We start from the raw sequence: 22,685 nt of genomic DNA, 5'->3' as shown, positions 1-22,685 counted from the left end.
AAGATCTTATTGATCAACACCACCCCCTGGTGAATAGAGCTTGTAAATATATTTTTCACTGATTAATACCTGAAACGAAAGCGAAACTGCTCTCTCTACTGTTTGCTTCATCACGGTAAGCGTTTCATCTGTTTATTTATGATTAGGCCTATGCACAAAATAAATGATCATGACACAACAAAAAAGGTATACAATTGTTTAAACGACACGCGTTACAAAAAGTTACTATGTTAATTGTGTGATGTTTTGTTAAAAAAGGCAGTCGTGTAAGACGCAGCGTAGGCTATATGACAAGCGAAAGAATTTAATGTCAGCATTTTTCCTCATTGTTTTCAAAAACGAACAATAATAAGTGTATGCTGGCATCTAATAAAGTGTCTAATATATTTCATTTAAATTGTTTTATAGCGCTTTTGGCGACGTCAACAACACATGCTGTTGAACTTCATGTAGTTCATGGGCCTACTAAAGCTTAAGTTTAGTAGCCAAACATAACCAGCTATGTTCAGACGTTAAAAATATTCTATTCGATGAAAAACAAGGTGGTCATATAGATTATAAACTCTTCTGTCCTAGATAACAGTACTTTCTGTTTGTTCACAGGTTCTTGCGTAGGTAGAAATGTCTGCTGAGGTAAAGGAAGTTCTTCTGGCAAAGACATTTTTTTTTGGCATTCGACTCTCTATTCAGTACAATGACCCTGTTTGTCCATTTAGGATTTCAGCATTGTTACAGACGGTGAGTCTTTGAGATGTCAGGACAGTGTACTGGAGATCAACAAATACAAGGTGTGTAAATGGCTTGAAAAGTACGTCAACCAGAATACAAGTTAGGCCTATTAATCATTATGTCATCTCATCTGTCCACAGGCACAATATGAAGCAATACTGAAGGAACAACAAATACTGAGAGATGGCATAGATACCAACAAATACTATGCCAAGGAATTTAAACAACGAGCTAATGAAAAGAAAGCGTTATGTGAAGAAGAAAACAAGAAACGTACTAAGACAACTCAGAAAGAGAAGGTCCGTAAAAAAAAAGACCAGACACTCATTATATCCCTTAATTTAAAGACTTTTTTTTTTAAATGTAGTAATGGGCTCCTCGGTGCAGGAGAAATGCAGAGCTGTACAGGAGGAGAACACCAAGCTGCAGAAAGAGATCCTGAAAATAAAGGAGGAGATGCAAAGCCTGGACTGTAAAAACAGCAGTCTGAAAAAGCAAACTGAGGTTTAAAAGTGTCAAAACAAATATATTCACGCTTATTTTAGCTGCAACCATTGAACTGAATGGACTGTGTGGCTCTACAGTATATCAGTACAATATGTTGAAATACTTTTTAGTAATAATCTAAACATCTTCTATATTTCCCCTTATATTCATGTAAATTTGAACCTAAAGTTGCAATGTTTATTTTAAATAAAATCCATGGACACTTTAACAACTGTGAGATTATTAACGAGGCTCTACATTGACTCCACAGATCTCTACAGCGGTGCCTGAGAGGAAGGTTGTGTTTCGGGGAAATACAAAAGAGGGAGCCCATGCTGTGGGTTTTGATGTGAATCCCCGAATAGTTTATCCGATGGAGGGTGGAACAGCACTGATCACCTTCGAGGAAAAGGATGGTATGTAATTGTCCAAACTAGCATCATCATCACAATAAAAAACAATGTCAAATGTGCTTAAAGGTTCACCTGTGATAAAGAACAATTCGTCATCATTTACTCACGCCATTCCAAACCTGTATGACTTTTTTTCTTCTGCGGAACACATTAATATATTTTAAGGAGTTTTTCTACTGTTTAACATACAATAAAAGGCTTTTGCGTCAGAAACAACACTGACTGCAAAGCACTGCATTGTTATTTGAAGGCCCACTCTTAACTTATTTTAACACATGGCCACTCTTTGTTTCTTTAAATTAATAACTGAAAGTAACTAAAATAATTATAATTAAAATTAAAAAATTAAATAATGTAGTTTAAGTTTTAGTGATCCAATTCTTTTCAACCAATGCAGTCTTCTAGTTGTTCGTAATGTACTAGAAAAAGATTTTTTTATTTTTATATGAATATATTTTTTACTAAAGATTTTACCTAATAAACACAAAAAAATACATTATGTATAGTATATACATTATAAAAATGGCATCCCTTTTTAAGATTTTATAGATTTTTCACATAATTGTCTTGCTTTAGAAATCACACTTTTATAATTAGGCTTCCTCGTATATTCAGGTTTTCTAAGTCTGTAGAAACCTTGGCTCTTCAAAGAAGAAAAATAAATTGTTGAGGGATTAAAATAAAATAATAAAAGTATCTTTTTATTTGTTTAAATTGTTTTTAATATTATGTCTTAAGTAATTTTATCTTGAGACCCCGTTGGAAGTTTGCCGAGTACCCCTAGTGGGTCTGGGCCGTTATGAACCACTGCCATAGATTTTCACACTGAGACACTAAAATGACTATAACACATACCAATGCCTCTTGTGGCTTATTGCTTTAACCTCTCTTCAAATCTCTTCTGATACTACATCTTAGTGGCTCAGAAAATATTGAACCTAAAGGATCATTCGGTGCAACTTGGAGACTGTACCATCAATGTGCAGGCAAAACGCATTCAATTCCTGGTACCCAGCAATGTTGAGGTAATGGAGACAAGCTCACTTCCATTTACCAACATGGATTGTTTAATTTGGATTGCACTGTGTTCCTATGGACTAATGTGATATAAAACTACGCTCTCTCTCCATCTGTTAGATGGAAACACAGGTGTGCCCACGCAGAATCCTAGTCTCCAACCTGCCAAAGGAAGAACCCGAGGAGAGAGTACTAGACAAACTGGACATCCATTTCTCTAGGAAGAGGAATGGAGGTGGCGAGGTGGAGGACACTGACATGCTACATGACTCTGGCACTGTGGTCATTACCTTTGTAGATGATAATAGTAAGTGAACTAAATTTATTCAGTGCATGATGCTTGAGGTGTTTTTTTTTAATTGTTAATTTCTATTTGTCTTCAGTTGCCAAAGGTCTCTCCGACAAACAAGATCATGATGTAGACTTTGGTAAGAAGAAGCACAAGGTGAAGGTCACTCCATTCCTCAATGGTGAAATTTCACAGATGAAGGTAAGAAGAATCGAGTATGTCGCAATAATTTCAACTGTTAATGCTGCATAGTTTATGTAAGCTGACTGTTGCTCCCTTTCAGATCTGTGACTCAGAGTGCATGCGCACAGTGCTGCTGACGGGCATCCCTGACATCATGGACAAAGATAACTTGCAGGACAACCTGGAGATCCACTTCCAGAAGACGGCCAATGGTGGCGGAGAGGTGGAAGGCATCGTCTACAACTCTCTAGGCCACACCACCCTGGCTTTGTTTGATGAGGACAGCCAGAGCGAAAGCTAAAAACCTCTACAGCCCAGAGATCCAATGCTGCCTTTAGGCTAGCGCACACTAGACGATTTTAAGGCCGATTTTAAGCCCGATTTGCATCCCCGGACAATCTGTATCAATTATTGTATCAATAATTGATACAGAACGCGCGCCGGGAGAGCCAGCTGACAACGTTTTTCTTCTCTAGTCACGTTTGAGCTCGCAAGTGTTCGTGAGATCACGTGTCACTGGGAAATCGTTCCTACAATTATCAAGTTTGTGGTCTCGCGATCTGGTCGAATCATCTAGTGTGCATTCAGAGGATTATAAGGCTAAAAATCGGTTGAACTGTCTTCATGTCTGTGGTCTCCCACGGTTTTAAAATCGTCTAGTGTGTCCCAGGCCTTAGACGACAAAATAGATCCTTAATTCATAATGGACTTTATTGAACTCCTAATTTGGATCCATCTTGCAAAAAGTTATATAGTATGTATCTCTTCACCTCTTATTTACTGTAATCTTTACTTCTCTTTACCTATTATAGTAATATACTTAATTAATGGATACAAATTTTTAGTTTTTACAATTCTTAGTTGTATTTCTTGTCTTTTTAAGATGAAAGATGCAATCAAATTGGGGCATGGTTTATGAGTTAATCGGAATCACAGGAAAGATTTATCAAAATGTTATCTGTACCCAAAAACAATAAAATCTTAAAAAGTCTTTAATAAATGTACCAAAACTATAGTGTGATGTTTGCAACACACAAATAGGAATCTCACGAAACCAAATCTAAAAGAAAAAAAGAAAATATATTCTGCACAATGAAAATGAAGGTTATTTGTATTTTAAGACAATATATATATATATATACACACACACACACACACATTTTTTTTCTTTTTTATGACTTTACGTGACACTTAAGCATATTTGCTTGGCTATTTTGATTTTTAGTTTTTAGTCAGTCATGCTCACTGGTGAATAATTATCCTATTGTTGTTATTACAGTAATGAGAAATGTTGGCAGATATGGGCTTAATTGTCATGAAAAAAATTGAACTACACAAAATTCCTAATGGCACTACAAATTTTACTTTTTCTTATACTTTTTGATTTCTTTTAGGATAAAATATGAACCAGACATGTTTTTGGTTATTGAAATTTAGCAAATAATGTGTGCAAGAAGTTCCTAAACATTTTACAAATATTAACGTTGACCAAAATGTATGCTTAACCAAGCAAACTAGACTTTCAGAAACAAATATTTGTAGGCGGTTGAAGCCAAAAGCATATTACGTATTTGGAAGCAAATGGAATTTATTTGTAAAAATACAGTAACAGAAAAAGTAAAGACATCTACTCCGAAAAACCCTTCAAACAAAACAAACCAATCATTAGTGCAGCAGTAGCAGCCCCCTCAGCACAGTAAAAATGTGAGATACAGCCAACAAAGAGAAAGTAACAGCCAACTCCATCAGGCACTTAGACACAAGAGATGTGGAGTGCATGGATTAAAATACAAGTTTAAAATGAAGAAAAAATGGGGGTTTCACAATGAACGATAGGCATTCTAACCATTAAAACAACACCAGAAATAAGTTAATACCGATACATTCTACATGTTCAGTGAACATCATATATTTCACAAACACATGTACATACAGGTCACATTGTTGTTCTGGATATCATATAGATAACACACACAGAGCCTAGTAATGATCACCTACGATTATCACATCAAGACTTTTCTAGTGGTCTCAAGAGCTGCTATGTCTGGGCCGTCCTGAAGCCCTTTGTGCGTGCATAAGTTCAGCTCATGGTTTTAAATCATCTAAATCTGGCGATAACACATTGTCTTTGTCCTTCGCTAAACAGACATATACAATCATTTACACTTTCTTTACAAATGTGGACTTAAAAAGACCAATTTAGTGTCTTTAAAAAAAAAACAGAACTGTTTCAATTTATGCAAAATTAATAGCTCTGTCCTCTTGCTAGTAAGGAAGAAAATCGTGACGTCTGTTCTCCTGTTACACAAACAAACAAGCAGCTCAGTGAACGAACATTTACGTTAAAATGATTACATGCTGAAGTCTGAACCTTCTCAGATGTCGAAGTTGAATTTGTAGGAAAATAACATTTTAGGAGACAGCAAAAGATGATGGGTTGATAAAAAAAAGAAAAAAAAAAGTGTACAGATTGGATCAGTAACTATTGCAAGGAGAAAATATTTGCTTGTTGCCTATAGTTGCTTATGGCTTATGACGCTTGAGCTTAGGTTTAAGGACGATCTCTAGTGCTACAAATTGTGCCATATGGATATCCAAGCAAGCATGTAAGGACATTTGGAAAGACTGCATACATTTAATAGGTGGTTTTCGGTTTAGAAAGGTTGTTACTGTAGAATAACACCTGAGATGAGAGGTTTTAGACATGAGACCTGCGTCAGATCAGTTAGATGATCACCGGTGCCCAGTCCCGCTGAATGCGTCCATACTGTACATAGAGAAACAAAGCAGAGGTTTAGACAGTGTAACAATGGAATGAAAGAAAGAAAGAAAAAAATAATTTATTATTAATTCAAGAGCTATTTGAAAAACTTCTCTACCTGGATGTCAGTGAGCTCCTTATGGAATCTCTTGGCAAGGTCCGGTCCGTTCTTCATTGTGGGAATTTGGTAAGTCTAAAAGATTTAAATAAGAAGAACTGTGTTTGCAGTAAATGTACAAATGTTTATTACACTGGCAAGATACTGACAGTGGACATTTGCATTAGAGAAGCATTACCTGTCCTCTGTAGAGCAGACTGCCAACTGGACACACCACGCATGCAGTGCCCGAACCGAACACCTCCAGAATCCGTCCGTCATCTAAAGCGTCTATCAGCTCCTTCATTAAAACCCTGCGCTCTGTCACTTTGAAGTCCCCCTGAAAAAGACACGCAACCCTTACAAACAGTACTATGGCAGAACTATGATACAGGTATGGCAACAGACGTCTTGGTACTTGATATGCAACATGTTACTGAGCAATTTTCATGTTCATATACCATAGTATTTTAATAGTATTACACGGTATTAAAAAGAATGCCATAGTGCTAGAATAGCACATGTCCTTAATGTGTCACTGATATGTCAATTACTTGAATATTATCGGATTGCAATCTAGATAGATATTAATGTTTTAGAGAACACATGAAGGTGAGAGTTGAAAAACTTCCCCCTTTCCATTCTTGTTTCTCACCCATTCTCTAGCAAGGTCCAGCAGCGACTGCCTGGTGACTCCTGGAAGAATGATGCCATCCAGTGGAGGGGTGACCAGTTCTTTCTCTATAAAGATGCAAATGTCAACAAATACATTAAGATGCATTAAACTTTACCACCAGCAGAGGGAGACAATCATTCTTCATGGAAAACCAAATGACTAAATGTCAACATCTTGACAAACTATACAGCAGGCCACACTGCACATGCAGTTGACTTGACTTAACCTTGCTGTTTTGAGAGTGAGAAATGGCCCGGAAGCAATATACACTGTGAATTTTTTTTTTCTTGTCAGGGCTTCCATACCATTTTATTGATTACTTTTTTTATTCCTTCATGATTATCGAATAAGGATTTTTAAAAATCACTCGATAGAGACTACACACACACACAAAAATATTTCTAGACATTTAAATATTGTAGAGAAGAGCACAACTTAAATTTGAACAAATGTTCATGATAGAGATTTCCATAACTTTATTTTATTTATTTTCAAGACATTTCTAGGCTTGCAAATCATGATTGTCTCATATTTCCAAGTGTTTCATGAATGCAGAACCCTGTTAGGTATTTTTACACACAAAAAAGTATGGGTAGTATGCTTTTGTTTTATTCCTAAAACAATATAACATACTGTCTACAGAAAAAAAGAGTTACAACTGGTCCATAATGTGTCAACAAAGGCAATAGTTCACAGAAAAATAACAATTCTGTCATTAATTACTCGCCCTCATGTCGTTCCAAACCTGTAAGTCCTTCATTCATCTTCAGAACACAATTTGTGATGAAATCCGAGAGCTTTCTGACCCTCTATAGAAAACAACACAACTACCACGTTCAAGTCCCAGGAAGGTAAGGACATCATTAAAGGGGTCATATGATGCTCCTAAAAAGAACATTATTTTGTGTATTTGAGACTTTAGTCTTTGCAACTTTACAGATCTTCTTTATGCACCAAGAGCTTGTAACACTCCAAAGAGAAAGGAAAAATTGAAATCGCATCATATGACCCCTTTAAAATAGTCCATGTGACATCAGTGGTTCAACCTTAAGGTCCTTGCGCACTGAATCCGAAATTATCGTCCAAAATTTTCCCACATTAAAAAATAAATACGACCTTGTGTTGTGTCAATCATGTTTGCACACTGCCTCCGAAACTTTCATCCGTAGTAAAAAAAATATTCGGACCAGGTTCGATTTTCTGAGTTTTTACATCCGTAGCAATCATTCTGATAGGAAAAGATGACGAATACGAAAAAACTCATACGAAAATTTCGGACTCAGTGTGCAAGTACCTTACTCTCATGAACGCGGATCGAAGACTGACACGGAAGAATAAATGTATTCTCGTAGCTTCATAAAATTACAGTTGAACCACAGATGTCACATGGACTATTTTAATGATGTCCTTACTACCTTTCTGGGCCTTGAACGTGGTAGTTGCGTTGCTGTCTATTAATTAAAAATATCGTAATATGTGTACTGAAGATGAACTAAGGTCTTACGGGTTTGGAACGACATGAGATTACATTAGTAATTAATGACAGAATTTTCATTTTTAGGTGAACTATCCCTTTAAGTGCCTTTGTTGACATGAATGGGATGAGTTGTGACGATTGTTTCTGTAGACCTGTTGGGACAACAACCGCTGTGGAGTACCCAGTACCTGCTCGACTCGTCATATCCATAAACAGAGAGAAGTAGCTCTGGCTAAAATATTTTTCCACAAGCCGCATGCAGTTTTGTTTATTAACCACTAAAGTGCCAACAGTTACAATGTGTACATTTAAATAAGCACATTTTGGGTACTAAAGCACACGTCTGCACCTACAAACATATGTTTGGACTGCAGAAGCTTTTAATTCAGTTTCTAGAAGCTATTCTCCCTTTCTCACCTCCTTTCTCTGTGGTCCAGTAGATGAAGAGATTCATGGTTCCAACCTCCGTGATCTCCTCATTCTCTCCGTACAGCCAAAGGACCTGCTGGCATTTCTGCTTGGCCGCCTCACTCTGAACAGCAATTGTCGGCCCGTAGTTACTAAGAAACATAAAACCACAATCACAAGAGATGCATTGAGGCCACAAAACATTATTACATTGAAACTAAATATTTTAAAGTAAGAGGTTTATAACGAACAGTGAAAGCACTGCAAATCATAATATAAACAGATAATCTGAACACTCAGGACAGCAGCGCCAGCTTTGCTGAAGAGGACCTTAAATGCATAATGGGACAGTAAGATAAGGACTGATATTAGATGTGAGTGGGGACAGATACAGCACATAAACAGAAAACCAGAGCTGCATTAGTGTAAAGGGTCAGCAGACTGCAAAGAATTTACAATGATCCCAAGTTGCAACTTGTACATGACCAGCCTACTGCAGCCTGTGCAAGCTAATGTATTTCTCTGAATAACCTGAATGTGAAAAGCTACTTCAAAACTCACAAGTGGCATGACAATAGTGGAATATACAGTTAGGTCCATATACATTTGGACACTGACACAATTTTCATAATTTCGGCTCTGTATGCCACCAGAATAGAATTAAAATGAAACAAGATTAAATTGAAGTGCAGACTTTAATTCAGTGGGGTTGAACAGAAATATAACATAAAATGCTTAGGAATTACAACCATTTTTATACAGTCGCCCCATTTTCAGGGACTCAAATGTAATTGAACAAATAAATATAATCAGAAGTAAAATGTTCATTTTTGATATTTTGTTTAGAATCCTTAGCAGGCAATGACTACCTTAAGTCTGGAACTCATGGACATCACCAGAGACTGGGTTTCCTCCTTTGTGCTGCTTTACCAGGCCTTTACTGCAGCTGACTTCAGTTGTTGTTTGTTTGGGGGTCTTTCTGCCTTTAGTTTTGTCTTCAGCAAGTGAAATGCATACTCAATCGGGTTGAGATCAGGAGATTGACTTAGCCATTGCAGAATATTCCACTGTTTTACCTTCAAAAACTCTGGGGTTGCTTTTGCTGTACGTTTTGGGTCATCGTCCATTTGTACTATGTTGTGCCACCCAATCAATCAACTTTGCTGCATTTGGCTTAATCTGGGCAGACAGTATATCCCTATACACTAAAGAATTAATCTGGCTGCTTCTGTCACGTCTTCACTAAACACCAGTAACCCATGCACGCTCCACCATGTTCCACAGATGATGTTGTATGCTTTGGTTTGGATCATGAGCTGTTCCAAGCCTTCTCCATACTTTTTTTTCTTCTCGTCATTCTGGTACAGGTTGATCTTAATTTCAGTCGTCCAAAGAATGCTTTTCCAGAAGTGGTCTGGCTTTTTTTATACGTTTTTTGGCAAAGTCTAATCTGGCCTTGTTTGCACCTTGTGGTGAACCCTCTGTATTTGCTCTCGTTAAGTCTTCTCTTGATTGTAGACTTTGACAGTGACCAGTCTTCCTCCTGGAGAGTGTTCTTCTCTTGGCTGGATGTTGTGAAAGGGTTTTTCTTTACCATGGAGAGGATCCTCCGATCATCCACCAGTTGTCCTCTGTGGACGTCCAGGCCTTTTCATGTTGCTGAGCTCACCAGTGCGATCTTTTTTCCTCAGAATGTACCAAACTGTTGATTTGGCCACTCCGAATGTTCCTGCTATCTCTCTGATGGATTTGTTTTGTTTTTGAAGCCTAACAATTGTCTGTTTCACTTGCATGGAGAGATCCTTTGACTGCATGATGTGGGTTCAGAGCAACAGCTTCCAAATGCAAATGGCACACTTAGAATCAACTCCAGACCTTTTACCTGCTTAACTGATGTAGAAATATCGAAGGAATAGCCCATGCCTGTCCATGAAATGGCTTTTGAGTCAACTGTCCAATTACTTTTGGTCCCTTGAAAAAGGGGGGAGGTACATATTAAAGAGCTGAAATTCCTTTCCTCCAATTTTGATGTGAATACCCTCAAATTAAAGATCATGTGTGCACTTTAAGCCCATATTCAGTATATAACTGTAACTTGAATGTTTAGGTCATCAGCTAAAAGAAAAAAAAAAGTGCCTTTGTCCAAATATATATGGGCCTATATCTATATATGCCTTGAGTCATTCAAAGGGCAATGGAGTGTGACAAAAAATAAGCTCCAGCAGAAGTGTAATTGCTCTTCTGCCATTCATGATCTCACCATTAAAACAAACAAGAAGATACATCACTATCCTGCAGCAATGAGACATTGAAAATGGGATCGTCTTACCAACAACCTCGAGAGAAAAAAAACAAAAAAACAAAACACTTTCTGATGCAACACTACAGAACAGTTAACACTTGAAATACTTTCGCTTATACACTTACGGAAAATACAAACTGGAGAAAATGGTTTCAAAGAGTTCAGTGCCATATTTCTGCTTTAATTTAGCAGGGTAAACCCGACAAAGTTTGGGTTTCTGGGTGAGTCGATGTGAATTGCGGCGCTAATAGTCTCATGAATACAGAAGACCAACTGCCAAGGCCAGGATTTTCGCTAAATAAAAAAAATTACATTTCAGTTTGTTTTTCACCAAACCCTATTGTATATCCCCACAACACTTGGAATATGTGGCATACGACCGTTCTGTGACACGTTTGCACATTGAAGTTTGATGCTGGTTGCTATTCGTTACCATTGGTTCAAACCCACCCTCCCATCTTGTATTCTCCAATGCCACCCCTCCAGGCCCGGACATATCGAGGATCTGCCAGCAATGACACCGGACTAAAGCCTCCAGTTGCAAAATAAGGTCCAACAGGCCCAATGATGACGAAGAGCAAAGCATGACCTGCTCGAGACACACCTAGAGAAGGCTGCAAAAAGGAGGGTCACCATTAAAGATAAAAAGACCAAAATCATTCAGTAAATTATATTTTAATACCGGAAGTTTCTTACTTCAGTTCCTATAAACGTTGGTCTGATGTACAGGCTGGCGTCTGTGGAATAAGGAACCCATTCTCGGTCGATCTCAACCAGTTTATTGATACACTTTATCAGTTCGCCCTTATCAAACAACTAAGAGAGATACAGAGAGAGAACATGCTGATGGAGATGGGAGAGGATACGGCACACAGATTGGCTAAGTGGAAATGTGATAATATCACAGGGCATTAGTCAATAAGCTGAAGTAATGCCTTATGGAATAATATAAAGACTAACAGGCAGACAGCTCCTCTCGGTGCTCCGGTACATGCGCTCCATATTCAGCATAGGCCTGAAGAGACGGATACGGTTATCTACTCCCCGGAAAGCTTTCATGCCCTCAAATAGCTGAGAATAAAACAGAATATCAAAAATAAATAAATAAAAGAGTCATAAAAAATAAATAGGACAAATTTGGGGAAATTTGTCTTAAACATTAGTAAGCACTACAGTTCACTTCAGTTCAAAATTGATCATATTAAACAAACCTATATTAAGACAAGACATGGAAATACTAGCTGCAGCAATACAAAGACTCAGCCTTAACAAGCTCACCAAGGCAGTTATTTAAAAAAATACAGCAAAAATATTATATTATTACAATTCAAAATAGCCATTTTCTATTTTAATATATTTTACAATGTCATTTGTTCTTATGATGGCAGCCATTACTCCAGTCTTCAGTGTCACATGATCCTTCAGAAATCATCTAATATGCTGATTTGGGGCTCAAATTCTTATTGCTATCAATGTTGAAAACAGTTGTGCTGCTTAACATCTTTGTGGAAACGTGATCAGGATTCCTTTATAAATACAGGAAAGAACAGCATTTATTTGAAATAAAAAATCTTTTGTAAACTTGTTAATGTCGTTGCTGTCTCTTCGCCTTTGCTGAATAAAAGTATTAATTTATAAAAAAAAAAAAATAAATCATACTGACCCCAATCTTCAGAGAGGTATTGCATATAACATCATTGTCGAGCTGCATAATTAACTATATAATTTATCAAGATTATTTAATGTAATATAAAATTAACTAATTTGATAATATGTTTAAAATGTAGAATTATAAACAACTTATACATACATAAAATAATAATAATTATTAAAGGCAATATTTCGAAAATTAATGATTGCAATTACAATATCAAGAAAAAAAACTGCAGACATTTCATTTCTATGTTGTGGCAGAGCATCTGATAGAATTCAGGTAAAAACACCAGACTTGGGAAATAAAGTCAATTTTATTTTGAATAAATGACAAAAAGGTAGTAAGAGCCATGTGGCTCACACACTCCCTCACCTCTATGGAGTAATGCAGGGCTGAGGAAGCAGGGTGAAGGGACAGATTCTGGAAGGGCTTGATCTGAGGTGCCTGCCATCCTCCTGCTTCAGACCAGCTGACTGTCAGCATGTGGTCTGAAAACTGCTTGCCGAACACAAGGGTTGAGGGGTCTGGCTTTGGCTTCAGTGCAGGGTTCCTCTCTATGGTAAGATCTGCAGCCTGACACAAACAACCGGGGAGAGAGAGAGAGACAGAAAAAGAGGGAGAGAAAACGAAAAGACAGAGAGGGGCAGGGAGTAAAGTGGGCACGTGGAGAGATGTTTATTCATTATCACTGATTGCACATGCATTTGAAAAATGAATCTGGATTCATCATGCCAGTCAAGCTTTTATGGAAATTTAATTAAATTAAATTGTGGTGAGAAGGGAAGGGAGGAGTTGGGGAGGGGGGTGGAGAAAGCATGCAAGAAAGCAAAAGCACAAAGAAAAGAGACGTCAGATCCCACAAGGCGACACCGTGGCCTGCTTAACACTTCAGAAAATGCAACTCAGGATGAGCCGTAAAACTTGTGATCGTAAACTCTGAGCCAAATAAAACAAACACACAATCATAGACCCAGACTGACTTGTGGTAGCATGGAAATAAAAGTAGTGCATAAACCTGGCACAACAGGTTTGTTTCAGTACCTTGAAGGTGGAGCTGATGAACCGCAACGACCCACATGACAGGGAGAGAGGCTGAAGAAAGCGTCTATTCAGGGCCTTAAAACACAGAAACAGAGTGTGACTTCAACCGTTTCCTTCCATAGCCCAATCAGACACAGAGCATGTTGTTCTTGACAGCTGTTGTTTAGCCCTCGTGAGATGTGAAGGTTGAGTATGTACCAGCTGTATATACCTTCATTTGTGCACAAGGAGACAGATGGCTCACACTGTAACAGTGCTTTTAATAGCTAAAAAAACCGAGTGAACGAGCAAAGCAAAGAAAGTGAATGTGTGTTTGCCTATTTTACTCTAAGACACACACTAATCCTACTTATATTACTGTTTTCATTTAGTTTTTATTAGATATTTGTTTACATAATAAATAATGTAGCAGGGCTACACCATAGCTCTGTCCGGTGACCTTGCCAAACTCTGTGCATAATTTGGCAGGCAAAAGCGTCTTATGGCAAGATGTTTTACCATTAGCTCCTGAAAAACTAACTAGCATATCTTACTGCAACTAGTATTATTTTCATTATTAATAAGTAACACAATAGGTGCTAGTATTGTTTTCAACTTCACTATAATAATTATTCATTCAATTATCTCTTTGCTACTAGTCACTACCAAAATATTGTCAAGTAAATATAACACCAACGCTACTGGTAACAAATTTGGAAAGAATTCAAAGGCAAAAGTTGCAACTATTCACTTCCGAGTAGTATCCCAGTATTACTGGTAACTATTATTTAAGTAGTATATATTTTTTTACTAGAATTAGGACTCTACTATGTAACTCAATTGTAAGATTTTTTTTTTTTATCTCACTATTTACACAATGGCTTTTTACTTATATGTAATGACTGGTCAAAATTGTATTGTTCAACATTTAAAAATTAAATTTCAATATTAAAATCTAGTAAGATTAAACATTTAGTTACATGTAACTAAAATATAAGTACTAGCCCCTCATGACAAGTTACAAGTAAAACAGGAATAGCAGCAACAAGTGGATTACATAGTCAGAAGTAGGCCTAGGTAGTTAATACAGACACCTATTGATTACATTTGCAAACTGTAAGCAGTAAAAGTGGAATAGTTACTTGTTGGACAGTGACTAATAGCAAAGGAATACTAGTGACTCAACTAAAAAGACATTGATCACGATTACTGGAATGAATTATAGCATCTGTATCTAATAAATAGTTACAAGTAAAATTGTAAATCCTACTAATCATTTTAGAAATATTATTAGTAATTTCTTAGAAAAGTGCTGGCAACGTTAACAAAAACACATTTTGTATATTTTTATGAACGATTGTTAACACGGCTTGCCACAGGCGCGTGCGTTCATACGGAAATACGTGGAAAGCTGCTCTCTCTCTCTCTCTCTCTCTCTCTCTCTCTCTCTCATTCATTACGCGTTCATCCGCGTCTGGAGATTTACAGACAGATTTGAGAATGAAACAACAAATGACCCTCTGATGTTTTATCCAAATCTAACATCAAACACTTAAAAACATGCATCCCGCTCATGTGATAATTGAAACTTGCGTGTTGTCGATTTGCAACGACGATGATGATCTGCAGTTTAAAGCTGCAAAATTCGGTTCTGTTAAATATTCTCCACATACGGTGTTTAGACAGAGCCGTTAATTATTGACAGAAGGATTTGGAGATGTGGTGGGGGAGATGGGTGAAATGATCTTTGAACTCACCGTCCTGATCGCTGCCATCGCTGCTGTGTTGAGATGAATGTAAACTAGTCCGAGTGGGAGCAGCAGCCCGGGACTCCCTGCGTTCCGGATTGGACCCCTAAGAAAACAGCGGCAAAGTGCTCAGGGTTTGAATCCTTCAAGGGTTCTTTATTATTTCTTTAAGCGCATTCGCATTGTTTTCAACACAGACCAGTGAGATATGTGCATCAGAAGGCTTGTTTGAAATATGCTAAATATTATTATTCGTTTTGTCACCAGGATAAAGCCATAATAACAAGTCAGATGCTGCTTTCTAAATAAGGAGGATATTTTTTTTCTAAATACATATGATAAACTTAATAAATAGGTATGAGTCGATTATATAATCATCATACTATTTATCATCTATATATGAATTTTAAAAGTCATTAACGTTCCAAACAAAACTATTCCTGTCCATCAAAGGGTTAATAGTAAGGTAGGAGTGACGGGTCTCTCGCATCTGATTGGATAAAAAAGTAAAGGGTCAAATCTACGCAATCAGCGGGGTTAAACAAGGTTATGAGGAAACATTCCAGTCATTGGCCAGTATATGAGGCGTTGGTCCGATCCGGTTAAATTATTGGCTTTTGGACATTTGAAGAAATATGTTCTGTCAATACCTTCAGCTGATGATGTGATGAAAATAAAAATAGCCTGTCACCTGTGTTGGTCACTATTGAAAACCAGGCTGTATGGCTTTAGATTACACAGAAACCTAGTTCCCATTTGCATATTAAATTGAATTGGGTTTTCTTTCTTTGAATTTAATTTTCTGTCTCAAACTCTGAAATCTATATTAGGCATTGCTACCAAATTTACATCAATCTGATTATTATTTATTTACTGTCTTGTAACTTGCATATAATGCAATGCATTTCCAGCTGTTTAATGTAGTTAAGGACTAACCACAACATTTTGATATCAAACGACTAACAACAGTATTAACTTGTCTTATATCATTATATCAGAATAATCCCCATTAGTGGCATTGGCCATGCTTCTGACATACTTTTTCTAGCTAATATTAAGTAAAATAATTTGACTACAAACGAGCGGAAAATGAGTGTTGAGTGTAAATTGATTGTTTTTTTTTAATGAATACAAATAATTTTGTGTATGAAGCAAATCACAACCTGTCAAAAGTCATTACAGATTTAAAAAATCACTACATCACAATTGAAAATTGGATTATTGTGTAACAAACAGTCCAGGGAATGTTTACATGTAAACACCAATAAGTCTTTGCACATTCATGGTACTGTAATTCACAGTGCAGGTCCCTTACATATAATATTTAACTAATACTTGCATTTAAAAAATGAAAAACTCAGCATTTAGATTAATTAATTACCCCAAAAAATCCTATTACTATTAGATATACAAATAAATGCAGTTGGCTTTAAATTGAACAATTATTGCACCATTTACCTGATCATAAGGCGGCATGAAAGTGCGAAATGGCAAGTGAAAGAAAAACAATTTTCAATTGCTTAGAACTTCAGTAAACTTTCAATAATGTGATTGTTTAATATTAAACTTAACCTCACTCAAATAAAAAAAATGGCAAAGTCTGCAAATAGTTGCACTGTGAAGCAGCATGAAACAAGCTGTCTGAGATGAGAAATTAAGCCATATTATTTCATGGGCCTTTCCATCACTGTCCGGTTATGGAATTTGGCTTTTGAAGCTGTAGTTCAGTTCAGCTCCCCCCCCCGCTCAGAAACAAATCTATCCCAGTACAGAAAGTGGCATCAGCTGCCAAGAAGAAGTCTCCGTTCCCATTCGACCAATCAGCTGTTGAGTAGAAATATGTTACTAGAATATATTCAGCAGAATAGCATTGCATATTTAACCTTATGAACACCTACCTGAGCATTTTCTCCCCCCTTAATAGTGGCAGCAGCGTCTTCTGTGCGGCCAGCAAGCTCCTCCCACAGAGGCATCATTATATTGCTTGGAGAGATGCTATAAAAGAGTTTGAATGTTAATAAACAGCATGTTCACAGATGGAAATTCAATTGGATCTGAAATAGAGAAAATCCTGAATACTTTAGATCTAAATGAAAAAGTAAGGGACAGCTTAGCTGTCAGGGGTATTGGGGGTAATGTCACTCACCAGTTCACTCTCACTTGATAGCGACTCTCATCCACAGCCATTGCTTTAGTCATAGCGGTGATCGCCCCCTTGTGCATATATGTGAGTATTACTGTTACTTCCAACTTGTAAGATGATCAAGTAAAGCACTCAGGACAAGCAGAGAAACTCACCTTGGTTGCCACATAGGGAGCCGCATCTTTCTGACCTATTGAGGTGACAAGGCTGGACAAATTGATGATGTTTCCTTGTGTTTTACGCAAAAACGACAGGGCATACTGCCCCGAGGTAATGAAAAGAGGTTAAAAACAAGTCGGTCAGCACAAATAAAGAGACCAAAGTTTTTTACATCACTTCCTTACGTTTGAAGTAAGGAAGTAACTGATGAGGTTCAGATTAAGCAGGTCTCTAAACTCTTCCGCAGTGGTTTCATCTGTGGTCTTGTGAGGTGGGTCTGATAGGGGATTTATATATAGAAAACTATTTATTTATTAATTTATTAGACAATTTATTTAGAAAAATATTTATCTTCATTACTGTTTTGTAAATATTTTTTTAATAAATATATTTTTTCTCCAAATAAATCCAAAAGTTCCTTGTTAAAATAAAGAGTGTAGAACAAATAAAAAAGTTTAAAGTACATAAAATAACAAGGGTGAATAAAACTTTGATTTACGCCACCCAGCGTTGTTCACCAAACAGTCTATTTGCCAAACCTCTCGATCGTCACATTGATTAATCGCTTCAAGACATGACAATAAAATTAATGAAACAATACATTTAGAACTATATGACATATTTGTTTTGGAAAAGTCCTTATGCATCATGTAAAAGTAAACTACATTGTAATTATACTTATTTTTTAAAAACTTAACCCACAAAACAGCACAAAAATCGTTTATACATTATATTTTATATTACTGATCTCAAGTTTTACATGGAACCCTTTTCAAAAATGAAAAAAATAAAAACTAAAACCATAAAAGTTGAACTGCTAGTTAAGTGTTACTATTATTTTATCCATTTCCTCTGCATTATGTATGTGCTCTTATGTAAATACAAGTTTAAGAAGAAAAAAGAAAGGAGTAAGCCAGAGATGTTATGAATGCCACATGAACGCCAGTGGCTTACCTTGATGTCGTCCTCTTTTGTCAGGTCACATGACACAGACGTGCATGATCCCAGTCCTTCCTTATTCAGCACAGACTCAAAAGACTGGCCAGCAGGCAACTCAGCTGACAATTGTAAAAAAAAAAAAAAAAAAAGAAAGAAAGAAAGAAGGAAACGTTATTGCATTTATTGGCGAGAGGCGTACAGTCAAAAGGCTATTTAAATCAATCACATACTCTCTTGTGCGCAGAACACAACTTTGGCTCCGTTTTGCACTACAAAGCAAACACGAAATTAATTTGACTTACTCTCCCTTTACTTTTGATTACTTAATGGAAAGATAAATATGATAAACCCGTACCAAACACTTTAACGATGCCCCTTCCAATGCCTCTAGTGCCCCCAGTGACGATGACAACTTTGTTGACATAACGCTGCGCACAAGCCATATGTTACTACTGTACAATATACGTTCACTTATGTATACTTATGCAGCAAATGTAAATAATGTCAAATTTCTGCACAGGCTGACAGAGTCTGCTCGAGTAAGCCATTTCTAGTGTACTAAATCATCTGATAGAGAAGTAGTAACCGGTCTTGTGTGTGTGTCAACTAGAGATGATCGCTTCATGGACGAATCGATCTTTTGAAGCTTTTTAGTAAACTTGATGAACCGGTTCGCTGAGTCCGACTGAATCGTCTGAAATATGATCCTATTCCGGTTTCCCCAGCTCTTCCTAACTCAACAGCGCTGCTCCAGCAGGTGCTCCAAAACTCCAAAGCTCCAGCAGACTGAACTGAGAACAGTCTCTCTATCGGACATCATGTCTGATAGTCTGCAGAACCGCTGTAGAAAACTGAGCATGCGTGCTGGAGTGTGTGAGGTTTGCAAAGCAGCTGTATTTTGTAACACACTTTTTTTTTTAATCATTTTATAATTGATACAAAAATTATGTTGTATTTTATATACTTTGTCCCAACAGATATTACAAAGTAAAAAAAAAAGAACACTATCAATATAAATATTTCCACAAAAATCATCAGTGTAAATATCCTTCTGACTGAACTAGAGTTGCACAAACGAGTCAAGAGTCACTCTATGTAAGTTACTAATAAACTACAGACATGCGTAAATCGAGGACTTGAATGAGGAAACGAAATGCACGTTTCTTTGGGTTCTCATGAATTCTGCAGCACAGACTCAAAAGACTGGCCAGCAGGCAACTCAGCTGACAATTGTAACAAAAAAAAAAAAAAAAGAAAGAAAGAAAGAAGGAAACGTTATTGCATTTATTGGCGAGAGGCGTACAGTCAAAAGGCTATTTAAATCAATCACATACTCTCTTGTGCGCAGAACACAACTTTGGCTCCGTTTTGCACTACAAAGCAAACACGAAATTAATTTGACTTACTCTCCCTTTACTTTTGATTACTTAATGGAAAGATAAATATGATAAACCCGTACCAAACACTTTAACGATGCCCCTTCCAATGCCTCTAGTATAACGCAGTCTAACGCATATAATGCCTTATATGCGTTAGACTTGAAAAAAAAAAAAAATCCGCGTTTAAATATCATATTTGGCGCTTTGAAAAAATTGAATGAGATACTATCAGTGCAAAGGCGAATAACACGTCGATTTACGCCACCCAGCGTTGTTTACAAAACAGTGTGTTTGGCCAAAGCTGTCAATCACACTGATTAATGGCTTCAATGTAAGAAGATATTACAATAATAAATAATACATTTAAAACTATGTTGCATACTATGTATCATGAAATGAAAAGTACTACATCACCATTCTAATTATTTTAAAATTATTTAGGCCTAAAAGCAATAATTATTTTTATTCACAAAATAGCACAAAAATACATTAGATTTTATAATTGATCTCAATTTTAATATGGAAATATTTGTAATATTCAAACCTATATGTAATATTCAAACTAAATCCTAAAACCATAAAATGATAAACTGCTAAAGCTTTTTCAAATCTATGTAATTGTTTTATTCTTCTAGGCCTACTACTACTAATAATAATGATGATAATAATAATAATAATAATGATAATAATAAGTATTATTGTAATTATTATTAAAATTATTATTTTATATTTGTATTATTATTTGATGGAATAACATGTAAATCAGCCATGCACTTACACATTACTTTTTTAAAATAAATGTATATATTGATCGGGTTCGTTGAAACAAACTGTCCAAGAGAACCAGTTTGCAGGGGGCGGGGAATCAGATTTCCCATAGTGTCAACAGAAACGTCACATAGGTTATGGTACTTGTAGTTTTGGGTGCTTAGAATTTAAGGTAAGAACTGAACTGAAAAAAAGTAATACATATTTCTAGTAACTTTTGTTCTATAAATAGGGTGACCAGACGTCCCGTTTTTTTCCGGGACAGTCCCGTATTTCAACTCTATTTTTAGTGTCCCGAGTCCGATTTATTTTGAAAAAAAATCCCGTTTCGTCCTGTATTTCCAAATTCCTTTACGACTGGGTGATCAGAGCAAGCAGTAGAAGTGTTCTGTCACGCGAGAAGCTTGTCGTAGGACAAAATTACCATTCAATCACAATTTGTTATCGATTGCAGTAAGTGAAGGTGGAATCACGCTGAATGACACACCAGAAGCAAAAGGGTCTGGCTGCAGCCTCGCATTTGCACTCTCAGATTTGCACTATCAGACTTGCACTCTCAGACATTTGCACTTCCGCTAGCGACGTCACTTGCAGTCTTTATTTTTTTATTTTGTTCTATTTATTTATTCTTTTTATATATATATATACACACACACACACACACACACCACAAGTACATCATTATTTTTAATATAAAGGCGCAAGGAGAACTGATTGCAGTACTGGCTGGACCGGAGCTAAAGTCCGGATCAGACTGTGCCCGCTGCCGGGTTCGCGTGAAACAACACATTTGCCCCAATCCAAAGCATATTTACACTGTCTGAATCGTTTCCTATCGCCTACATTGTGCACTAGTTCCATTCACTGTACAGGAAATACTACACTGTAAACAAATGACCGATCTCAACCAGCTTCAGCATCTATTTATAGTGTAGGGGGCGGGCGCTTCGGATTCTATAGAGCATTTGATTGGTCAGAAGATTTGATGAGAAGCTGAAGTACGAGGTGACGTCAAAAAAATCGTTGATCCATTTTGGCGGAAGTGACGAACTGCAAGCTTTGACTGCTTATATCTTCTAAATCCGAATTTTGTTACTGTTTTGGAGCACACTGGCTTACAGATAACCTTAAGACTAACATATTGGTACTAACACCCAAAAAACTTTAATTTTGATTTCATGGGGACTTTAAAGGGACAGCAGCCTAATTAAATAGGCTACCTGTCTCATTAATGTTAATCAAACAACAAAAGATGTTAAATAAATGTAGCTATACATGTTAAACCAACTGTATTAGAAAAACAAGTTAATTTAATATTTAATTTGCATCTTTTGTATTTGTCTTATGGTTTGTAATTTTCTTCTTTATTTTTATATAAAAAAATAATGATGTAGGCTAAGTGTGGTGTGTGTGTGTGTGTGTTTGTATATATATATATATATATATATATATATATATATCCCCGTCCCGTACCATATTGAACCAAGAGAAATCTGGTCACCCTAATAAAGGCACAAGGAGAACTACAAGTACCATAACCTATGTGACGTTTCTGTTGACACTATGGGAAATCTGACAGTTTGTTTCAATGAACCCGATCAATATATACATTTATTTTAAAAAAGTAATGTGTAAGTGCATGGCTGATTACATTACTATGACACATTGCAATAAAAGGAATTTTTTAATTCATATAAATTCATGCATGACTATTTTAATGAACTACAAAAGAAATACACAAGTGACTTGAAAACCTTGAAAAAAAAGTAGAAAAATCATTATACACTTTTCAATATAAAAAAGATCCCCAGTTTATGTCATTATTCTGTAAAAAAAAAAAAATAGTTCAGAATTTTTGTATTCTGAATAATTCATTATTTGTTGGCAGAAATGCTGGGGCGGGATAAAATAGCAAATAGCAAAAACCTATTATTCATACATGAAAAAAAGCGAAAAACAAATATAAAAGAGATAAATGAGAGAGACAGGCATTTTAAGGTGTTTGGAACAGTGAGCTGATGAGGGGACGAGGGGCTC

The 22,685-nt window shown here is 36.4% G+C and overlaps 2 protein-coding genes, 1 long non-coding RNA gene and 1 pseudogene across 4 annotated transcripts; 1 reads left to right on the top strand and 3 right to left on the bottom strand.

The window, feature by feature from the left end:
• The first annotated feature begins 50 nt into the window (after window positions 1-50).
• On the top strand, window positions 51-20,233 carry LOC107687635 (interferon-induced 35 kDa protein homolog). Of its 2 annotated transcripts, XR_001634147.1 has the most exons (11): window positions 51-115; window positions 604-633; window positions 717-788; window positions 870-1,028; window positions 1,117-1,233; window positions 1,487-1,631; window positions 2,547-2,653; window positions 2,766-2,952; window positions 3,029-3,135; window positions 3,218-4,118; window positions 20,220-20,233. XR_001634147.1 is itself a non-coding variant. In XM_016485035.1 (10 exons), the coding sequence occupies exons 2-10, from the start codon at window positions 622-624 to the stop codon at window positions 3,416-3,418; spliced, it is 1,107 nt and encodes a 368-aa protein (XP_016340521.1). In that variant the 5' UTR covers window positions 51-115; window positions 604-621; the 3' UTR covers window positions 3,419-4,121. The 2 variants fall into 2 exon arrangements, 1 of the variants encoding a protein (XP_016340521.1); XM_016485035.1 differs by lacking the exon at window positions 20,220-20,233 and having other exon boundaries at window positions 3,218-4,121.
• On the bottom strand, window positions 4,688-15,460 carry LOC107687634 (branched-chain-amino-acid aminotransferase, cytosolic-like). Its single transcript, XM_016485034.1, has 11 exons — window positions 15,270-15,460; window positions 13,534-13,608; window positions 12,865-13,065; window positions 11,799-11,909; window positions 11,535-11,654; window positions 11,289-11,452; window positions 8,546-8,688; window positions 6,631-6,716; window positions 6,175-6,315; window positions 5,997-6,071; window positions 4,688-5,884 (listed from the first exon to the last, which is right to left on the bottom strand). Exons 1-11 carry the CDS (start codon window positions 15,285-15,287, stop codon window positions 5,843-5,845), a joined length of 1,176 nt encoding a protein of 391 aa, XP_016340520.1. The 5' UTR covers window positions 15,288-15,460; the 3' UTR covers window positions 4,688-5,842.
• Window positions 16,362-19,292, bottom strand: LOC107687636 (17-beta-hydroxysteroid dehydrogenase 14-like; annotated as a pseudogene).
• On the bottom strand, window positions 19,687-19,995 carry LOC107687637 (uncharacterized). Its single transcript, XR_001634148.1, has 3 exons — window positions 19,961-19,995; window positions 19,836-19,874; window positions 19,687-19,724 (listed from the first exon to the last, which is right to left on the bottom strand). It is a non-coding gene; the product is annotated as an uncharacterized LOC107687637 (long non-coding RNA).
• Window positions 20,234-22,685: the final 2,452 nt, after the last annotated feature.

This window comes from Sinocyclocheilus anshuiensis, unplaced genomic scaffold (assembly GCF_001515605.1).
Source record: "Sinocyclocheilus anshuiensis isolate Anshui unplaced genomic scaffold, SAMN03320099.WGS_v1.1 scaffold361, whole genome shotgun sequence".
NCBI classification, from domain to species: Eukaryota; Metazoa; Chordata; class Actinopteri; order Cypriniformes; family Cyprinidae; genus Sinocyclocheilus; species Sinocyclocheilus anshuiensis.
The sequence above is the reverse complement of the archived record's forward strand: the minus strand, read 5'-3'. Positions and strand labels throughout refer to the sequence as shown.

Bases quoted from the DNA above. Each gene is read 5' to 3' on its own strand.
- LOC107687635 (XM_016485035.1), top strand. The intron at 1,029-1,116 runs GTCCGTAAAAAA...TCCTCGGTGCAG, and splicing joins AGACAACTCAGAAAGAGAAG to GAGAAATGCAGAGCTGTACA. The intron at 3,136-3,217 runs GTAAGAAGAATC...GCTCCCTTTCAG, and splicing joins GTGAAATTTCACAGATGAAG to ATCTGTGACTCAGAGTGCAT.
- LOC107687634 (XM_016485034.1), bottom strand. The intron at 13,066-13,533 runs GTACTGAAACAA...TGTTTGTGTCAG, and splicing joins TCATCAGCTCCACCTTCAAG to GCTGCAGATCTTACCATAGA. The intron at 6,316-6,630 runs GTGAGAAACAAG...TGTCTTTTTCAG, and splicing joins TGGACCTTGCTAGAGAATGG to GGGGACTTCAAAGTGACAGA.